At 44.6% G+C, this 17,177-nt stretch overlaps 1 protein-coding gene across 2 annotated transcripts in view; it reads left to right on the plus strand.

Annotated features, from left to right (window-relative positions):
- The first annotated feature begins 10,175 nt into the window (after positions 1 to 10,175).
- The window catches only part of ATP8B3 (ATPase phospholipid transporting 8B3), a 58,865-nt gene continuing 51,863 nt past the window's right edge, over positions 10,176 to 17,177 (plus strand). For both annotated transcript variants that reach the window (XM_021009061.2, XM_021009062.2), the window contains exons 1-5: positions 10,176 to 10,281; positions 11,746 to 11,837; positions 13,053 to 13,166; positions 16,155 to 16,253; positions 16,752 to 16,813. In XM_021009061.2, coding sequence (XP_020864720.1) covers positions 10,236 to 10,281; positions 11,746 to 11,837; positions 13,053 to 13,166; positions 16,155 to 16,253; positions 16,752 to 16,813 — 413 coding nt within the window. In that variant the 5' untranslated portion in view covers positions 10,176 to 10,235. The remainder of the gene's footprint in view (positions 10,282 to 11,745; positions 11,838 to 13,052; positions 13,167 to 16,154; positions 16,254 to 16,751; positions 16,814 to 17,177) is intronic.

Raw genomic sequence — 17,177 nt, forward strand, 5'->3', positions numbered from 1 at the left:
GTTAATCTGAGAAAGGATCCTTAGGCTGCACAGGACTGACTGCCCAAAGGGCCCAAGATGCAAAAAAGGGGAAAAACCTTTATCTAAGGTCCCTCCAGCTCCTTCTAGTTCTTAATCTTATGAATGGAATGGAATTTTTTGCTTGCATGAAGAGGTAACTGGAAGGGCCCTTAAATATGGAATGTCAGAGCTGGAAGGGTCCTTAGAACACAGGATGTCAGAGCTGAGAAGTCCTTAGAATACAGAATGTCAGAGCTGGGAGAGTCCTTAGAGTCCTTAGAATATGAAATGTCAGAGCTGAGAGAGCCCTAAGAACATAGAATATCAAAACTGGGAGATCCCTTGGAGACTGTTTTTCACATGAAAAGAAATGAGGCTTAAAGAAGGGAAGGGCCTTGGCCAAAGTCACACAAGATTATTGATCCCAGCATCCAAGCTCCTTAGGTGCCTGGTATTGGGGTCAGTAATTTACATGTCATTCACTGATCCCAGCCTCTGCGCCCTTCTCTGCTTCCTGAATAGCCTCTTTGTCTCAATGGAAGCCTGGAAAGCTCCAGAGGAGACAGGGCTGGAAAAATACTCCTGCAGGCTGTTGGTGGGAAAGTCTCCAGAAGATCACAATAACAATGTTTGCCTTTCACTTTGAAACTTCCACAAGGAGAGGAAAGCCCTCATAGAATCTTAAAAGAGAGACACAATGAATGTATTGAGTCTACAATTAAAATCTTAGAGGCACAGCTAAGCAATATAACAACAGAAAACAAAACCAGGCTGTTTGCCCAGGTGGCATTATCTAGCCACAGTGTCTTGTAGCCTTTCGGCAAAAGGCTGCTGGGGGCCACAACCCTGTAGCAGAAGGAGGTTTCTGAACCTGGAGTTTGTGAACTTGTGAATAGTTAAAATTTTTTTTGAAAGCTATAGTTCAATGTAATTAGTTTCCTTTATAACCCTATGCATAAAAACCCCATGATTCTGAGAAGTCCAGAAGCTTCACCAAATATGACCACCAAAGCCAATACAAAAAAATAGGAGCAACACGTGTAGTGAAGTGTAAGCTCCTTAAAGGTGGACTCCGTTTCCTTTTTCTCTTTGTATCCCTAGCAGCTGGGACATAGTAAGTGTTTTTCTTGTCGAATTGACTTGTATCACTCAATTTCTGGATCATGTGAACAACAAGATGGAGTACTAGACATTTTCTGATTCCCATGATCTCTCAGACCTCTCCAAAACAGAAACTTTGCACCAAAGATAAAGAAACTTCAGCAGTCTTCATGGTCTAGACACCTAGAATTTAAAAAAAAAGATTAAAAAACAAACCCATGAAGTGACACTCAGGGACACTGAACTCATTCACCTCTCATGCTATTGGCAGCAAAGCCAAGCAGACGCAAGGATACTACACAGATTTACAAGCCCATCCCCATACCCTGGTCCCTTCTTTCTCTTTCCAGTACTGTGGAGACTCCAGATCCAGGCCGTGCAAGTTTGCCCAGGCAGCTACAGACAGCCAGCATAGCTGTAACCTTTCAGAGGCAAAAGGCTGCTGGGGGCCACAAGCCTGTAGCAGCAATGCTGTAAACCTCTGTACTGCCAGTGTGGGGAGGACCATCTCACACGCAGCATAAAGATAGCAGCTCTCTGAACTTGCTCAGGTGTGCCGCTCTGTAACATAAGCAGGGCAGCTTTGAACTGCTGGGGCCAGGTCAGGGAACTAAGGAACAGAGAGAACAGGACAAGATACAATACATGTGGGGGGCTGTGAAACATTCCACTAAAGCTGAGGGAAAGAGCACAGCATCCAGCTGGGGCCAGTTCTGATCATCCCAAAATCACTTGAAGCAGAGACATAGGTTGGTGAACTGTGAATTGCCTGGCATGGGAGAAGGTAGGGACACTTTGAGATCTAGCCCCTGAGGAAACCACCATCAGAGAGGATAGAATGAGAAAGTAAATTGGGGAAAATGAGGAGGAAAATAAAGACTGAAATTATATCTCAGAAAGAAGAAAACTCAAAGACCTTGAACATAAGGAGATAAATCAGTGGGAAAAATATTAATAACACAAGGAAATATAATCTCCAAATCTAGTGAATTAGTTCAGGCATCTAAGAATAAATATGCAAAACCAAAAAAAAAATGATTCAACATTTGATAAGGTAGAAGATCCTGTGGAATGTGAGGAGAATATGGAACCACAACATGCTCACCCTGAGTGATTCAAAAGAGAAATGAGAGTTATGAGAGCAGAATTTATAAACTTCACAGCAAAAAATAATGGTCAGATTAGAAAAACTGGAATCTACAATGGCAAGTCTCACCTAAGAAATGAAAGAGAGAACAATAGATTGGGCGTGCAAATGCACAGAAGTGAAGAACAATCTAGAAGAAGCAATGCGAAACAGAAACAAAATCCAACATCATTAAAAGAAAATGTGCTCAAGAAAAAAGTACTGATCTTGGAGACAGGGATTCATAGAGACAATCTAAGGATCATAGCTCTCCCTGAAGAACATGACAGGATGAAAAAACCTAAACATCATAATGCAGAAAATAGTAGAAGAAGACTTCCCAGAATTTCTGAAAATAGAAAATGAAATAAAATTGAAAGAATTCATAAATCACAAAATACCCAAAGCTGCAAATTTCTAGGTATATAGTGGTTAAATTGAACAATGCATTTCAGAAACAGTAAGTTCTGCATGTGATCAGTCAAAAGAATTTCAAATACAGAGGAAAGAAATATTAAATAATACAAGACTATTCTGCAATCACCAGAGAATGTAAAGATAATGGAATGAATGATGTGTTCTAAAGAGCAATAAAGCTCAAGATGCAGCCCAAAGTGATCTACACTGCAAATCTGAGCTTAATCATAAATGAATGAAGATGGATGTTTAAAAATAAAGAGGCATTTGAAACATTTGTAGAAAGAAAGCCCAAGAGATTATTTGCTTCTTGCATATCTGAAATTAGAAATGTAGGTGGAGTCAATAAATGCAGCAAAGGATAGCAACAGCAATGAAGTAACAGCAGAGAGACCAGTAAGGGACTTTTTTCTAAATGTATACAGGCAGACAAGAGTAAAGGCAAACACCTTGCGGAGGTAACAGTGAAGAGGTGGGCATGGAGCATTATGGTCAGAACCTGGTGATGCCCTGCCCATAAGTGAATCAAAAATTTTTTTTCCAGGACTACATTACAGTATGGGAGGATATATGAAAAGGGGGAGGCTAATAGGAGGAAGAGAGAAGAATGCAAAAAGGCAGAAATAATTAATACATCTTTTATAGACCATAACACAATAAAAATAGTCATTGGCTCAGGGATTACAAACAAAAGATACAGACTCAAATACGGACTTAATAATGAAATCCTAACTAATGAGTGGGAAGGGGAACAAATCATAGAAATAATTAATAACCATGTGAAAGAAAGTGATAATGATGAAACAACATACCAAAATCTTTAGGAGGCAGCTAATGCAATCCTCAGGGAAAAATCCTTTCCTTGGATTAATAAAAGAGAAAAAAGAAAGGATTAGTAAACTAATTATGTATTTTTAAAAAAATTAGCAAGTCAATGAATAAACTTAAAATAAGCATAAAAAAGAGGTACTAAAAATTAGAGGGAAAATAGATAAATTAGAAACCAAAAACCCATAGAAAGGATAAAACTAAGGGCTGTTTTTAAAAAAAAGGCCAATAAAATTGATAAACTCTTAGCTAATCTGATTAAAAAGAAGAAAGCAGAAAATCGAATCGATAAAACAGCATACGTGCAAGGTGAAACCACAGCAAAACCAGAAGAAAAAAATAATCAGAGCATATTATATACAATTATATGCTAACAAGACTGAGAACATAAAAGAAATAGAAGAATTTACCACTCTCTTTTTAAAGAGGAAACTGAGACCCGGAGAAGATTAGGAACTTACCTAAGGCTACACCAATACTAAGAGATTGATAGGGGTGGGGATTCCAACTCAGGCTTCCTCATTCTCAATCTCCTTATACCATTTTGTTTCCTGTTGGCATATTCACACATACCACTTTCAAACCTTGTTCACCTTTTGTATTTTATAAGTCCCAACAGGGAAGTCTTTGATTCTGTCTTGAGCCTCTGATTACATAAAGGTAATAGGAAACAAAAATCATGTCTTTTGTTAACCTGAAAGTTTGGTTAAAGAAGGCAAACAAGTTAGGTGATACATGATTATATAGTTTATTCCCTTTTAGCTAGCAAATCATGTTAACATGGAAGCCAGAATGTGATTCTGACTCCGAGATTAAGCAAAATGAGAGAGGTTTTATACAGTTTAGAGTGATCAGACTCAGGATGTCTGTGTTACTAAAAAAAAGGTATAGCCTCCACATGTTTCCTAACATACAACATAAAAAAAGGAAGTTACCTAATTGCATAGATTGTAAATACAATAGAAGAATGTCAAAGTATCAATCAAAATTATAGATCCAGGATATGTGTTTCCTCTACATAACATATGTCTATAGGATACAAAACAAGGAAAAGTCTCATTAATCAAGAGAGTGTTTGGTCCCAGACATCCTGGGCTCAGTGATGACGAACAGGAAGAATGTTGGTGAGCTCCATTTGGTCCTGAAATTTGCTGACACAGGAAGGGGTGTTTTTAGTTCACTCAGAGAGAAAAAGATTAATTCAGGTTTTTGGCCCTTATTGGGGCTCAATTGATCTCAAATGATTATCACTTTGATTTCCAAAAAGGTTTTTACTGAAAACGCATTACAAAAAAACAAAACAAAACCCCACCCAAATGTAGGAACTCCAACCCCAAACCCCAACTAAAAAACACCTGGATCTATTGGGGCATTTTTGTGGCTACAAGTTCTTAGAGGCATCTTTGGTGACTTCCTTCAATTGTGGTAAGAGTCCAGGGACTCAGGGAAAGCCAGTCACTCTGACATGTAAGACAACCTCATGCTTTTTCCTTAGTCAGCCAACAACCTATGCTTTAAAAAAAAAAAAAGACAAGAAGGTCCTTCCAAGGTCGGTCTTGTTTGTATGGTGTCTCCATTGGAAAGGTAAGGGGCTGGGGTTCTAGGATAGCCCCTTCCAGGTTATTAGGGGAGCCACTGGGCAAGGACTCAAGAGGAGAAAGGAAAAGGAGCTCTCAATGTTACAAAGAATTAGTGAGTTGCTGGTGGGGATGCTGGGAACCCTGAAATGCAAGGGTACAGAGTGAGTCTGCCTTCTTTCAAGTCAGAGTAGAAAGGTTTTATTATAACACCAATTAGGGGGTGAGATTCCTAACGACTCTGAGGCAATTTAATGGGGGGTAAGATTGGTACCTTTACGTGGAAAAAGGGAAAAAAGAGTCAGTGAGAAGATCTGGATTTGATTAAGGAGAGGCAAGTAGTCTAGGGTGGGCCAGGTACGGACAGTGAAAGGAGTTTAGTGGTCTGGGTTGGGTTGGAGGGCCACAATGAAAGGACAGTTAAAAGGATCACTGGGATGGGTGGTATGCCTCAGATGAACACCAGGGATCTGGGCTACTGAAATGTATGGGAAAGTTCAGGGGTCCAGATCCCCTATCATTTTTACTGTGTGGTCCATAAAGACTAGGGAGGTTGAGAGTTGGAAAGGACTTACTAACATTTATATGCTTTAAAAGTTTTCAAAGCGTTGTAACACATGATCTCATGGAGAGGCAGCATGTTGGAGTTGATGGGGCATTGGACCTTGAGTCAGGAAAACATGGGTTCAAATCCTGCCTCAGATACTTACCAGCTGGGCAGGTCACTTCAGGCCCCTGGGCTCAGGTCTCTTCCAGCTCCAAATCTGGGATCCTATGATGATTTGTTCTTCACAACGATCCTGTTTTATTGTCTTGATTTTAATTGAGGGAACTGAGGTTCAGAAAAGGTAAATGACCTGCCCAGAACAACACAGAGGGAGGATTCAAACTCTGGACTTTCCTGATTCCAAGTCCAGCATTCTCTGTTATGCCATATTATCTCTTTACCATGCTCATTTTACGGTTAGAGAAACTGAGACCCACAGAAGTTAGGTGACTTACCCCAAATCACACAGTGAGTACGTGGCAGAGTCTCTGGTCCCCAGTGCTCTTCCCATCAGATTATACTGACCCTTTATTCTGTGGATACAGACTGAGCAGTAGCCTTCTAGGGCCTGGGAAGAAATCTCCACCCAGGAAAGCTGGCATGTCTGTGGTGGTCTGGGGCTTCCTGTGGGCTTTTCCTTGTGCTTCTACTCACCCAGCTCAGATGTTCCTTAGAAAGAATAGGGTTATAATATCCTGGATTTAGATTCAGAGCTGAAAGGGGCCTTGGAGGCCATTAAGTCCACCCCCCTCACTTTATATATGGAGAAACTGAGGCACAGAGAGGTTAGAGGGCTTTCCGTGGATCGCACAGCTGGTAAATGTTTGAGGTGGCATCTGAACCCAGGTCTTCCTCACTCCAAGCCTAGAGCCCTTTGGTGCCCTGCAGGCAATCTCAAGTTCATCTTCTCGAGGTTGTGTGGTGTCTCCATTGGTTAGCAGCAGGGACTTTGGGTAGGTGATCCCCAGTAGGGATCTTGATAAGGCCATTTTAGGAGGAACACTGGCCAAAGGTAACTGGGATGCTTGTGGGCCTGGTGACCGTGCCATGTTCTGCTTGGCCCCAGAGGGCAGAAACAAGAGCTAAAGAGAAGGCAGATTTCCATTGCTGGAAGGGAAAGCTTCCTAACAACCAGTTGTCTGAGAGTTAAAAGAGCTGCATCAGGAGGGCAGCCACTGGTCCTTGCCTCAATAGTTCAGGAAGCAGTTAAGTGGTGCATTGAAGAGACAGCACCAGGCCTCAGGAAGACCTGAGTTCAAATTCAGCCTCCAACACTTACTGGCTATGGAACTCTGGGTGGGTCATTTAGCCTCTGTCTGCCTCAGTTTTCTCATCTGTAAAATGAGGACTGTAATATACCGGCCTCATGTGGTTATGGTGAGGATCAAATGAGATAATAGTTGTAAAAAGCCCTCAGCACAGGGCTTGGTGCATTTTGGTTGTTGTTAAGTTTTTTTCAGTCACGTCTTACTCTTCGTGACCCCATTTGGGGTTTTCTTGGCAAAGATACTGAAGTGGTTTGCCATTTCCTTCTCCAGCTCATTTTACAGATGAGGAAACTGAGGCAAACAGGGTGAAGTGACTTGCCCAGGGTCACCCAGCTATCAAGTGTCTGAGGCCAGATTTGAACTCGGGAAGTCTTCCTGACTCCAGGCTCAGAGCTCTATCCACTGCGCCACACTTAATAAATGCTTGCTCTCCTCCCTTCCTTCCCCCTTGCTGGAGTCTTCAGTCTGAGTCTGGATGCCCACTTTGGGGGGCTGCTATTGAAGGCATTGTTGTTCACATGGCCTGCTTTTCCTTCCTATAGTAAGATTCTGTGGTTCCTTGAGTGGTGAGCCAACATGCCCCCTAGGTGTAACAGGTAGCCACTTGTCTGACACATCATTCTGAGGTCAAGCCCATTTCCCTCCAGGTGTGCCTGCTTCAAAGATTGCTGCTTTTGCCAGCTTCCAGGTTGGGAAGTCTCTGATGTCTGGGTGGATAAGTGCAGGGCTGCCTTCCTGGGTCCTGGCATTGCTTCCGAGGTGCCATGATTTCATCAGAAGCCTTGAGTTTTGAACCGACCTCTCCACTTGCAGTCAGATTAGTTTCCTGAGAACAGACCCATTTGCTGGTCCATCTTACAATAAGGGTGCCCTGCTAGCAATCTTCAAGAACCCAGGGCCACCTCCACACTTCAGTGAATCATCAGTGGCAGTCCTTAGTTAGGAATCCATTTATTTATTCATTTCTTCAACAAGCATGGATTATGCTCCTACTGTGTGCAGAGCGATGTGCCAGGTGCTGGGAGAGACTCAGGTTTAGATAAAACCCAGCACCTGCTCTTTGAGCTCACAGTCTTAAAAAGAAGACAAAATATTTCAAGGTACCCATGACAACCATGTTTTCCTCAAAACCAGACCAGAGCATGGCTCTCAACCAGCTCTCCACTTCCACACTGGCCGGGTTATCCTTGCTCTGTTAACACCTCCATTTTTAAGGTCTCCTCTGATTGGTGAATGTCTGAACTTCCGTTGGGGGAAGCATCCCCACTGGCTGCACTCTCTTCAAGCCCGGACCACCCCAGGACTGCTTCTCCTCCATGTCTCCAGACTGGTGCCCCCCAACCTCACCCCCATCCCCACACAGCTTTTGGGTCCTTTTCAGTCTTGTCACCCCCAAGAATGTTAGCTCCTTGCACAGCTTTCTTTTGCCCTTGTCTCTCTTTTTGGTTGTGTTGATATTATCAGCACTGAGCACAGTTACTGGCACATAGCCAATATCTCTGTATGAACTAGCTATCTAGCTATCTGTCTATCTACCTTTCTCTATCATCTGTCTCCCTATATCTCCATCTCTCTTTCTCTCCTCTTCTCTCTTTTCCCTCTCCTCCTCTTCTTCCTACTTCCTCTCTCTCTCTCTCAGATCTTACTTTGGAGATGACAAATGACTGAATTTTGTCAGTAACTCTGTTGTAATCCTCTTCAGAGTTCCCATCAGTAAGGTCTTCAAAGTGGTTTCACCTAAGGACCCCGTGGAGTGAGGCAGGGTGTACAGCCATTCTCCAATTGCAAATGAGCACTCTTAAAGTGGTTGAAAATGAGTTTGTCCTCTTAAGGAACCTTCCCTCCTATATACTATGGTGTTGTTTTTCACTCCTTTTTCAGTCGTATCCCATTCTCTGTGAACTCATTTGGGTTTTCTTGGTGAAGATGCTGGAGTGGTTTGCCCTTTCCTTCTCCAGCTCATTTTACAGATGAGGAAACTGAGGCAAACAGAGTTAAGTGACTTGCCCAGGGTCACACAGCTAGTAAGTGTCTGAGGGTGGATTTGAACTCACTAAGAGGTGTCTTCCTGACTACAGACCCAGAGCTCTATCCACTGAGCCACCTACCTGCCCATGCTGTGTTAAGTTTGTACAATTTATGAGAAAAGGTAAACCTCTGAAAAACCCCTGCTCCAGCCCTCCCAAATTCCTGGTTGGGTTTTTTTTTGAGGCAGTTGGGGTTAAGTGACTTGCCCAGGGTCACACAGCTAGTAAGTGTCAAGTGTTTAATCTGAAGCTGGATTTGAACTCAGGTCAGTGCTCTATCCACTGCATCACCTAGCTGCCCCATCCCAAATTCCTTAAGGAAGAGATACAATGGCATTAGTGGCTTCTCTCTGTTCATCATCCTGTAGATATCTTCTTGTTCATAGCAGCTTCCATATTGTTTCCCCCTTTACCCTTCCAGGGGTGAGGAACCTTATCCTCCAGGCCATATGTGGCCTTCTAGGCCCTCAAGTGCTGTCCTTTGACTGAATGCAAACTTCACAGAACAAATCCCCTTCATAAAAGGATTTGTTCTGTAAAACTTGGGCTCAGTCGAAAGGCCTCACCCAAGGACCTGAAAGGCCACATGTGGCCTGGAGGTCAAGGTTCCTCACCCCTGGGACTATTAGACTCCCTCATTAGTTCCCGATTAGTGCTCGAGGACAGGTCCTGTCTTTTGCCTTTCTTTATATCACCAGCATTTAGCACAGTGCCCAGCACATAGTAACCAATCAATGTTTATTGATTGCTGCCCGAGTGATATTCCTAATGCATGGATCTTCCCATGCCACTTCCGTACTCAATAAATTTCATTACCATTCAGATCAAACACAAGTTCAAAGCTCTTTACAACCTGGCTCTAACTTACCTTTCCAACCCCATTATATATTATTCCCCTTCACAGTTGTATATTATTTTATATTATATATTATTTCTCTTCACTCAAGTCAAACTGGCTTTCTTGGTATCTTCTACATATGACTTTTGCACTGGTAGCCCCCCATGCCAATCATACATTCTTACCTCCCTGTCACCTCTGAGCGTCCCAAGTTGCCTTCAGGGGTCAAGAGATCCTGCTTGATCATCCCCTCAGCCCCTGATGCCTCTTTCCACTCCAAGCCTCTGTTTCCTTTCGTGTAAAATGGGGATAATAATAGCACCTGCCTTACTGGATCGCTTCAAGGATCAAATGAACTAACACCTAAAAAGAGCTTTGCAAATCTTAAAGCTCTATATTAACGGTAGGTGTTAATATGATCATTTTATTCTTTGTATCTCCAGGGCCTGGCACAGAGTAGGCACTTAATAATTGCTTAATTGACTGATTCTTGTGGTCCTACCAAGATGAGTGCCCAGGACAGTATTGGAGATGAAAATGAGAAGGAGCCAGGTGGGTACAGCTTGGGGCTTGGGGTCAACAGGGAGGCAGGTGGGGCTCTGGGAAAGGGACTAGATTATAGTATAGTGACTTGTGAGCTCATGGAGTCAACAAGTGTGACCCAGTAGACAAAGACATGGGAGCTCTCTGACTGCACTCAGAGAGGTATGGTGTCTAGGATGATACTGGGAGACTAGAATCAAATTGTGGAGAGCCTTCAGTGCCAAGCTGAGGAGTTTATATTCTGTCTTCCAGGCTGTAGAGAGCCACTGAAGCTTTTTAGGGGAGTGGGGTTGGTTGTTTGGAGGTAGTGGTAAACTCGAAGCAGGGAACAAGGTCAGTTAGAAGAATTTGGAGCATTTTTATATGGTTGTTGATTGTTTTTCTTCTTTTGAGAACTTATCATTCATGTGCTCTGACCATTTATCTGTTGGGGAATAGCTCTTGCTCTTATATATGTGATTCAGTTTCTAGTCAAGTTTCTTAGGCTGTAGGTTACAAAGAAGGTGCCAACCTGTCCTGGGCTCCAGTAGTTCCCTAGACCCATGAAATCACGGGTCCTGCCCTATCTCTACTATGTTCAAGGAGCGGCATTCTTAAAGCTTCCAACCCACTGATTTTTGTAACTACCCATAAAAAGGGTAATGGAAGTTAATCTCAGAAGGAAGGTGTGAGCAATGGTGGAAGAGTGGGGAGAGATTGGGAAGAACCTCTTCTGCAGAAGATGAGAGAGATTTAAATGGAGCATGAGGGCCAGCTAAAGAAAAAAAGACATGGGGTTGGAAGATTGAGTATCATGGCATGTTGGAGGAATAGCAGGGAGGCCAGCATGTCTGAATGAGGTATATGGAGGGGGATAAAGTCTAGGGAAAAGGTAGGAAGGGGCCAGGTTGTGAAGGGCTTTAAAAGCCAAACAGAGGATTTTTTTGTATGATCCTGGAGGTAATGAGAAGCCGCTGGAGTTTAGTGAAAAAGAGTATGGTCTTACTTTTGTTTTAGTAAAATCACTTGGGCAGAAGGTGGGGGGATGTTGTGGGAAGGAGATGGGTTTGATCTAGTAAGTGATCAATAAGCATTTATGTATTTACTGTGTGCTGGGTTCTGGGGACATAAAGGCAAAACAGTCGGTGTCCTCAGGGAGCTTACATTCTAACAGAGGAGATATAGCTAGAGGGTGGTTGTAGGATAAGGGGAAGCCCTAGCAGCTAGGGAGAGAAGAAGCCCCTGGGAAGGACCTTGTGGCTGGAGGCTGGCCTGATGAGAGGAGAGCGTTTAGGGGAGCAGCATCCCTGCCCGAGCTGATTGCGGTTCCCCGATTCCGCTTTGTTTATGAACCTCAGCCAGGGCAGACAGCCAGAGCAGTTGCTCGAAGCACCCTCCCTTCCCAGAGGAGAGGCTGGCTTCCCTCCTGAGTGTAGTTAGGCTTGTTTTCTCATTAGTGAGAGTCAGTGAGTGGGTGCTTGACTCTCATTTCAGATTTCACCTGGGAGGTGAAGGCCAACGACCGTGATTACCACAGGCAATTCAAGAAGAAGGCGTTTCTATGTTGGAAGGGGAGGAAGTATTCGGTGAGCCTTGGACTTGGCAGCCCTAGACCCCAGCTGTGGGCCTGTGGGGACCTGGGGGCACCTGGGAGGCCTGGGGTTGACAGATGAGCTGGAGTGGGTTCACACCTGGGGAGGGATTTGTGGGGCAGGAGGTGGAGGGCCCTGTGATGGAAAGAGCCCTGAACTAATAATAAGTGAAAGTTGGTATAGATTTAAGCTTTGCAAAGGTTTTGTATATTATCTCCTTTGATCCTCATTTGAGGGAGGTCCTATGACTATCTCCATTTCACTAACTGGAACTAGGAGAGATTGATGAGTTGCCCAGGGTCACACAGCTAGTCAGTGTCTGCAATGGGATGTGAACACAGATCTACTGACTCTAGGTTCAGGCTCTAACCACTAAGCCAACTGAAAGTCTGAAGGTCTGGGCTTAAGACAGCAACTTTGTCTAAACTTGCATTATGACCTTGGGCAAGTAGTTTCCCTTTCTCTGGATCTCAGTTTCCCTCTCTGTAAAATGAAGAGGTAGGCAAGATGATTCCAAAAGTCTCTTCCAAGTGCCTTATGCTTTGAGAGGAGTTCTGGGAACATTGTAGGCAGGAGGTCAAGGACCCAGGCCGTTTTTGCCTCTCTCTGCTCAGAGATGCCCTTTTTTTCCTATTCACCTCCCCCCAACCTCCATGTCTAATTAGCGTCTAAGTCTTGAGTGTTGGGTCAACAAGCATTTATTAAGCAGTTACTATATGCCAAGCACCCTGGCCTTAAGGAGCACATATTCAGATAAGGGAAATGACATAAGTAATTAGGAATAAGCAACAGAGAGAGAGTGGAAGACCAAGAAAGGTCTCCAGCAGAAGCCTGCTGCATAGTACAGTGGATAGAATAATGTTCTTGGACTCGGGAAGACCCGAATTTGAATCCTGCCTTGGACACTTTAAAGTTGTGTGACCCTGAGCAAATCACTTCACCCCTCAGCTTCAATTTCTTCATCTGTAAGATGGAGATGATAATAGTACTCCCCACAGAGGGTTGTTGCATGTAAAATGCTATTTATATATACTAGCTGCTAATAACGATGATGATGATGATGATGATGATGATGATGATGGCTTTGAGCTGAATCCTGGAGGTTCTTTGATCTGGTTGGGAGCTTTGAGCCCCGTGCCTCTAGGGCAGGCAGGGGGACCCCGTTGTCCTCAGGCACTCTCACCACAGTAGAGATTGTTGTTATTGTAGGACAATGCCATCAGGACAGCCAAGTACAACATCCTGACCTTCCTGCCTCTGAATCTCTACGAACAGTTTCATCGAATGGCCAACCTCTACTTCCTCTTTGTTATTCTTCTCCAGGTGAGTTACCCCTTCGGTGATGGAGGCAGGGGGAGTCCTCATCTGCTCTGGCTGGGATGGAGCATGGATAAGGACACTGCCTTTCCAGAAAGCGTGGGGCAGGGGAAGGAGTATGTTGACTTGCATGTCTGGCTCTGCTGCTAATTTTGGTCAAATTCCTTCCTTGCCTGTGGGCCTCAGTTTCTCCATCTGTAAAATGAAGGGGGTTGGACTAGATGATCTCTAAGGTCCCTTCCATTTTTAGTACAAATCCTACCAACTCCTGACATTTCTATGGCGCCTTAAGATTTGCCAAGAACTTTAATGCAATCCAATTAAGCGCCTACTATGTTTCACCTGCGTTCTCTAGCTCATGTAGGTGCATTGTTTGCATATTGTCTTCTCTTCTAGAATATGAGCTCGTTGAGGGCAGAGAGTGGTATTTGCCTTTCTTTGTTATTTCAGCACTTAGCACAGAGCTTGGGATACAGTAAACACTTAATAGATGTTTATTGCCTGAGTAACTGACTGCCGAACTCTGTACTAGGCATTAGGAGGACAAAGACAAAACTGGAGCCATGTCTGCCCTCAGGGAGCTTACGTTCCCGTTTGCTTAGTGCTACCTTGAGAGGTATGCAGGTATTATCTGTTCTACAGATGAAGAAACTGAGGCTAGTCAAGGTTAAGTGATTGGCCAATGGTCAGATGGCTATTAAATGCTGGAGGCGGGATTGAACCCAAGTCTTCCTGACCCCAAATCTGATACTCTGTCCATGACACCATGTTGCCTCTCTGTGCTGGAGATGTTACGGATGGCCTAGAATCCTTAAGAAAGGGATCAGCAGTACATGGAGAAGGTGGGTGGCACAGTGGTGACTAGGGGGTATTTGGACAAGGGAGAAAGGGACAAAGTAGCTAGCGCGTGGGTCTGGGATTATCGGGCCAGTTGCCAAATATGGCTGGTGAGGGTTTGGTGTGCAGTTTGAGGAAGGAGCAACCAGTGGGCTTGATTAGTCCTTTTGGTGACCCCCTTGGGAGGCCCTGCCCATTGCTGGTGTGATTTAATATGTGGACGTTTTAGATGACCCCTAGATAGAGTGAGGCAATCTATTCCCCTGGCTTTGTTTTGGCTTATAAGACACAATCTCTTTGGTATCAAGGAAATGTCTGGGCTGGGTGGGTGAGCCCAGGAAGGGGATGACTGATGAACTGGGCAGGAATGCAGAAACAAAGAAGACTTCAGGAGGGCAGCCATGCCAGGGTGAGGCAGGGCTAGAAGCTTGGGTGACATAAAGCTAGCCTTCTTCAAGGCTTGAGTTTAAAGGTCACTGGTGAGGGCAAGGAGGACCAACCATTTCATCTGTGATGATGGAGGTGACTAGGTAGATATCTTGCATTTGGATAAGAGATGGTATGGTATAGTGTAGGGGAAAGATCTGGGGACTTAGGGAAAGTTGCTAAGCCATTTTTCAATCGTGTCCAACTGTCTGTGACCCCATTTGAGGTTTTCTTGGCAAAGATTCTGGAGTGATTTGCCATTTTCTTCTCCAGCTCATTTTACAGATGAGGAAACTGAGACAAACAGGGCTAAATGACTTGGCCAGGGCCACACAGCTAGTAAGTGTCTGAGGCCAGATTTGAACTCAGGAAGGCGAGTCTTCCTGACTCCAGACCTAGCACTCTATCCACTGTCCCGCCTGAAGACTTCTATTCAAATCTTAGTTTTGACATTAAAGTACGTAGGTGATTTTAGGCAGCTCACCCTAATTCTCTGAGCCTCAATTTCCACATCTGTAAAACAGAAGTTAGAACAGAAATTAAAAGACTTATACAGAAACCTCCTGGGATTACTGTGAAGAAAACGCATTTTGTAAACCTGAAGGAACTATAGAAATGGGGGCTATGCCCCTTCATTGCATTGACCACCCACCCCAAAGAAATCCTTCTGGTACAGTTCATTGCTTGTAGGCCCACTCTCTCCTTTCCCTCTTTGCTTATATTTTCTTCTCTTTTCTTCTCTCCCTCTCCCATCTCCCTTTCTGTTCTCCTTGTTACCTCTCCTCTTTTCTCTTTTCCCTCTGTCTTGTCCTCTCCTGTATTCTTCCCCCTTCCCTTCTTCCATCTCTCCTCCCTTCTCTTTTCTCCTCTATCTCCTCTCTTCCCCTTCCTTTTCTTTTTTTTCTCTCTTCTCACCTCTCTCTTCTCCTCTCTTCATTCATCTCTCTCTCTCTATCTTTCTCTGTGTTTCTGTCTTTCTACCTCTGTCTATCTCTGTTTGTCTCTCTGTATCTTCCCCTCTCTAGTAGGGTCAGTTCAGATCAACAACATGCATTTATTAAACACCTTGTCTGTGCCAGGCACTATGTTAGGTGCTTGGAAGACGAGGACAAAAACAAATAATGCATGTCTTCAAGGCCCTTATATTCTACTGGATTCTATTAGAGTGAGGTCAGACTGTAGAGGGCCTTGAGTGCCAGTGAGGAGGCTGGGCTTTTTCTTGTGAGCATTGGGGAGTCATGGAACATATTCAAGCAGGGCAGAGATGTGACTAGATCTGAGTTCTCCTGAGTGATCCACCAGGACCTGCCATTTAGGGGTTTCTTTGCTTCTACTGGTATCTATTTTTTTTAAAATTCTAAGGCAGAGATTCCTTTTTTTTGTGGGGGGGCTAGGCAATGGGGTTAAATGACTAAGTGACTTGCCTAGGGTCACACAGCTAGTAAGTGTTATGTGTCTGAAGCCAGATTTTGAACTCAGGTCCTCCTGAATCCAGAGCCAGTGCTCTACTGTGCCATCTAGCTGCCCCATACTGGTAACTATTCTTGATCTCAGCCTGCGCCCCCTTGGAAGCTGATCCCCACCTCTCGAGATAATTTCCCTTATGCTAAAGTCACTCAGAGGCCTAGGAGACAGCAACAGGTGTGTTGGGTCAGGCCAAGTCTTGGCTGGAGCCAAGATGGGGAGGGTGGGTCCCGTATACATCAGGTCAGTGACTCTGCTTTGTCTCAGACCATCCCGGAGATTGCTACGCTGCCCTGGTTTGCCCTTCTGCTGCCACTGGCCTGTCTTCTCACCATCCGAGGGGTCCGAGACCTGGTGGACGACATAGTGAGTTCATGGGGGTGGGCCCTTCAAGGTGCATGGTGATGCTGGTGGTGACTGGGGGAGAGAGACTGGCCCAATCCTTAGAGAAACTGGCCTCTGACCCTGCAGCATGGCTGAAGGCCCCTGGTCTGCTAACCCCTAGAGGAGGGAGCGGGGGGGGTGGTGGTGGTAGGTCCTGGGACATGGGCACTATGGTAAGGAGACCCCGAAAGTGGTAGCCCAGAGACAGATTAAGGAGAAAACCACATAGTGTAGAGCTGCTGTGTGGAGGAATATTGGGGGTGGAGGGTGATTCTGGGCTGTGATGAGAGTGGAGCAGAGAGGATATTGGAAGTGAGATGAGAAGACTGGGAAATATTTGACCTGAGAGATAGAGCAAGTATGCCCCCCAGGATATCAGCACCCGGGAGCAAGGTTCTGGTTGCCCCATCTTTGTCCATGGTCCTACAGGGCTCACACAGTGGACTTTCTGTCCTTGTTTTTTTTTTCTCTCTGCCCTAGGCCCGGCACAGGAGTGACCAGACAATCAATGGCAGACCCTGTGAAATTTTGTTGGGGAAAAGGTAAGTCACCTTGCCAGGCCATCCTGAGCCCTGCAGCTCTTGGGAACCTTTCTCCCACTTGAGAAGTGTTTACTCAACACTGGTGACCTGTAGGCCAGAGCCCTGGGGTCTTTATTCCTCAGCAAACTGAGTGGTCGATATTTAGCATTGGGGAGTCCTTTTGATTTTAGAGGATCTAGCTGAAGTAGGGGTGTAAACCCAATGTTCCAAAAGTCTCAAGGCAATTTTAAGCTATTAAAAGTAGATAGCTATAGAATGTCAGAGCTGGGAGAGCCTTTAGAACCCAGAATGTCAAAACTGAGAGGGCCCTTAGAACCCAGGATTTCAGAGCTGGGAGGGCCCTTAGAACACCGGGTGTCAGAGC

Source organism: Phascolarctos cinereus, unplaced genomic scaffold (genome assembly GCF_003287225.1).
Source record: "Phascolarctos cinereus isolate Bilbo 61053 unplaced genomic scaffold, phaCin_HiC Scaffold_4;HRSCAF=312, whole genome shotgun sequence".
Classification (NCBI taxonomy): Eukaryota; Metazoa; Chordata; class Mammalia; order Diprotodontia; family Phascolarctidae; genus Phascolarctos; species Phascolarctos cinereus.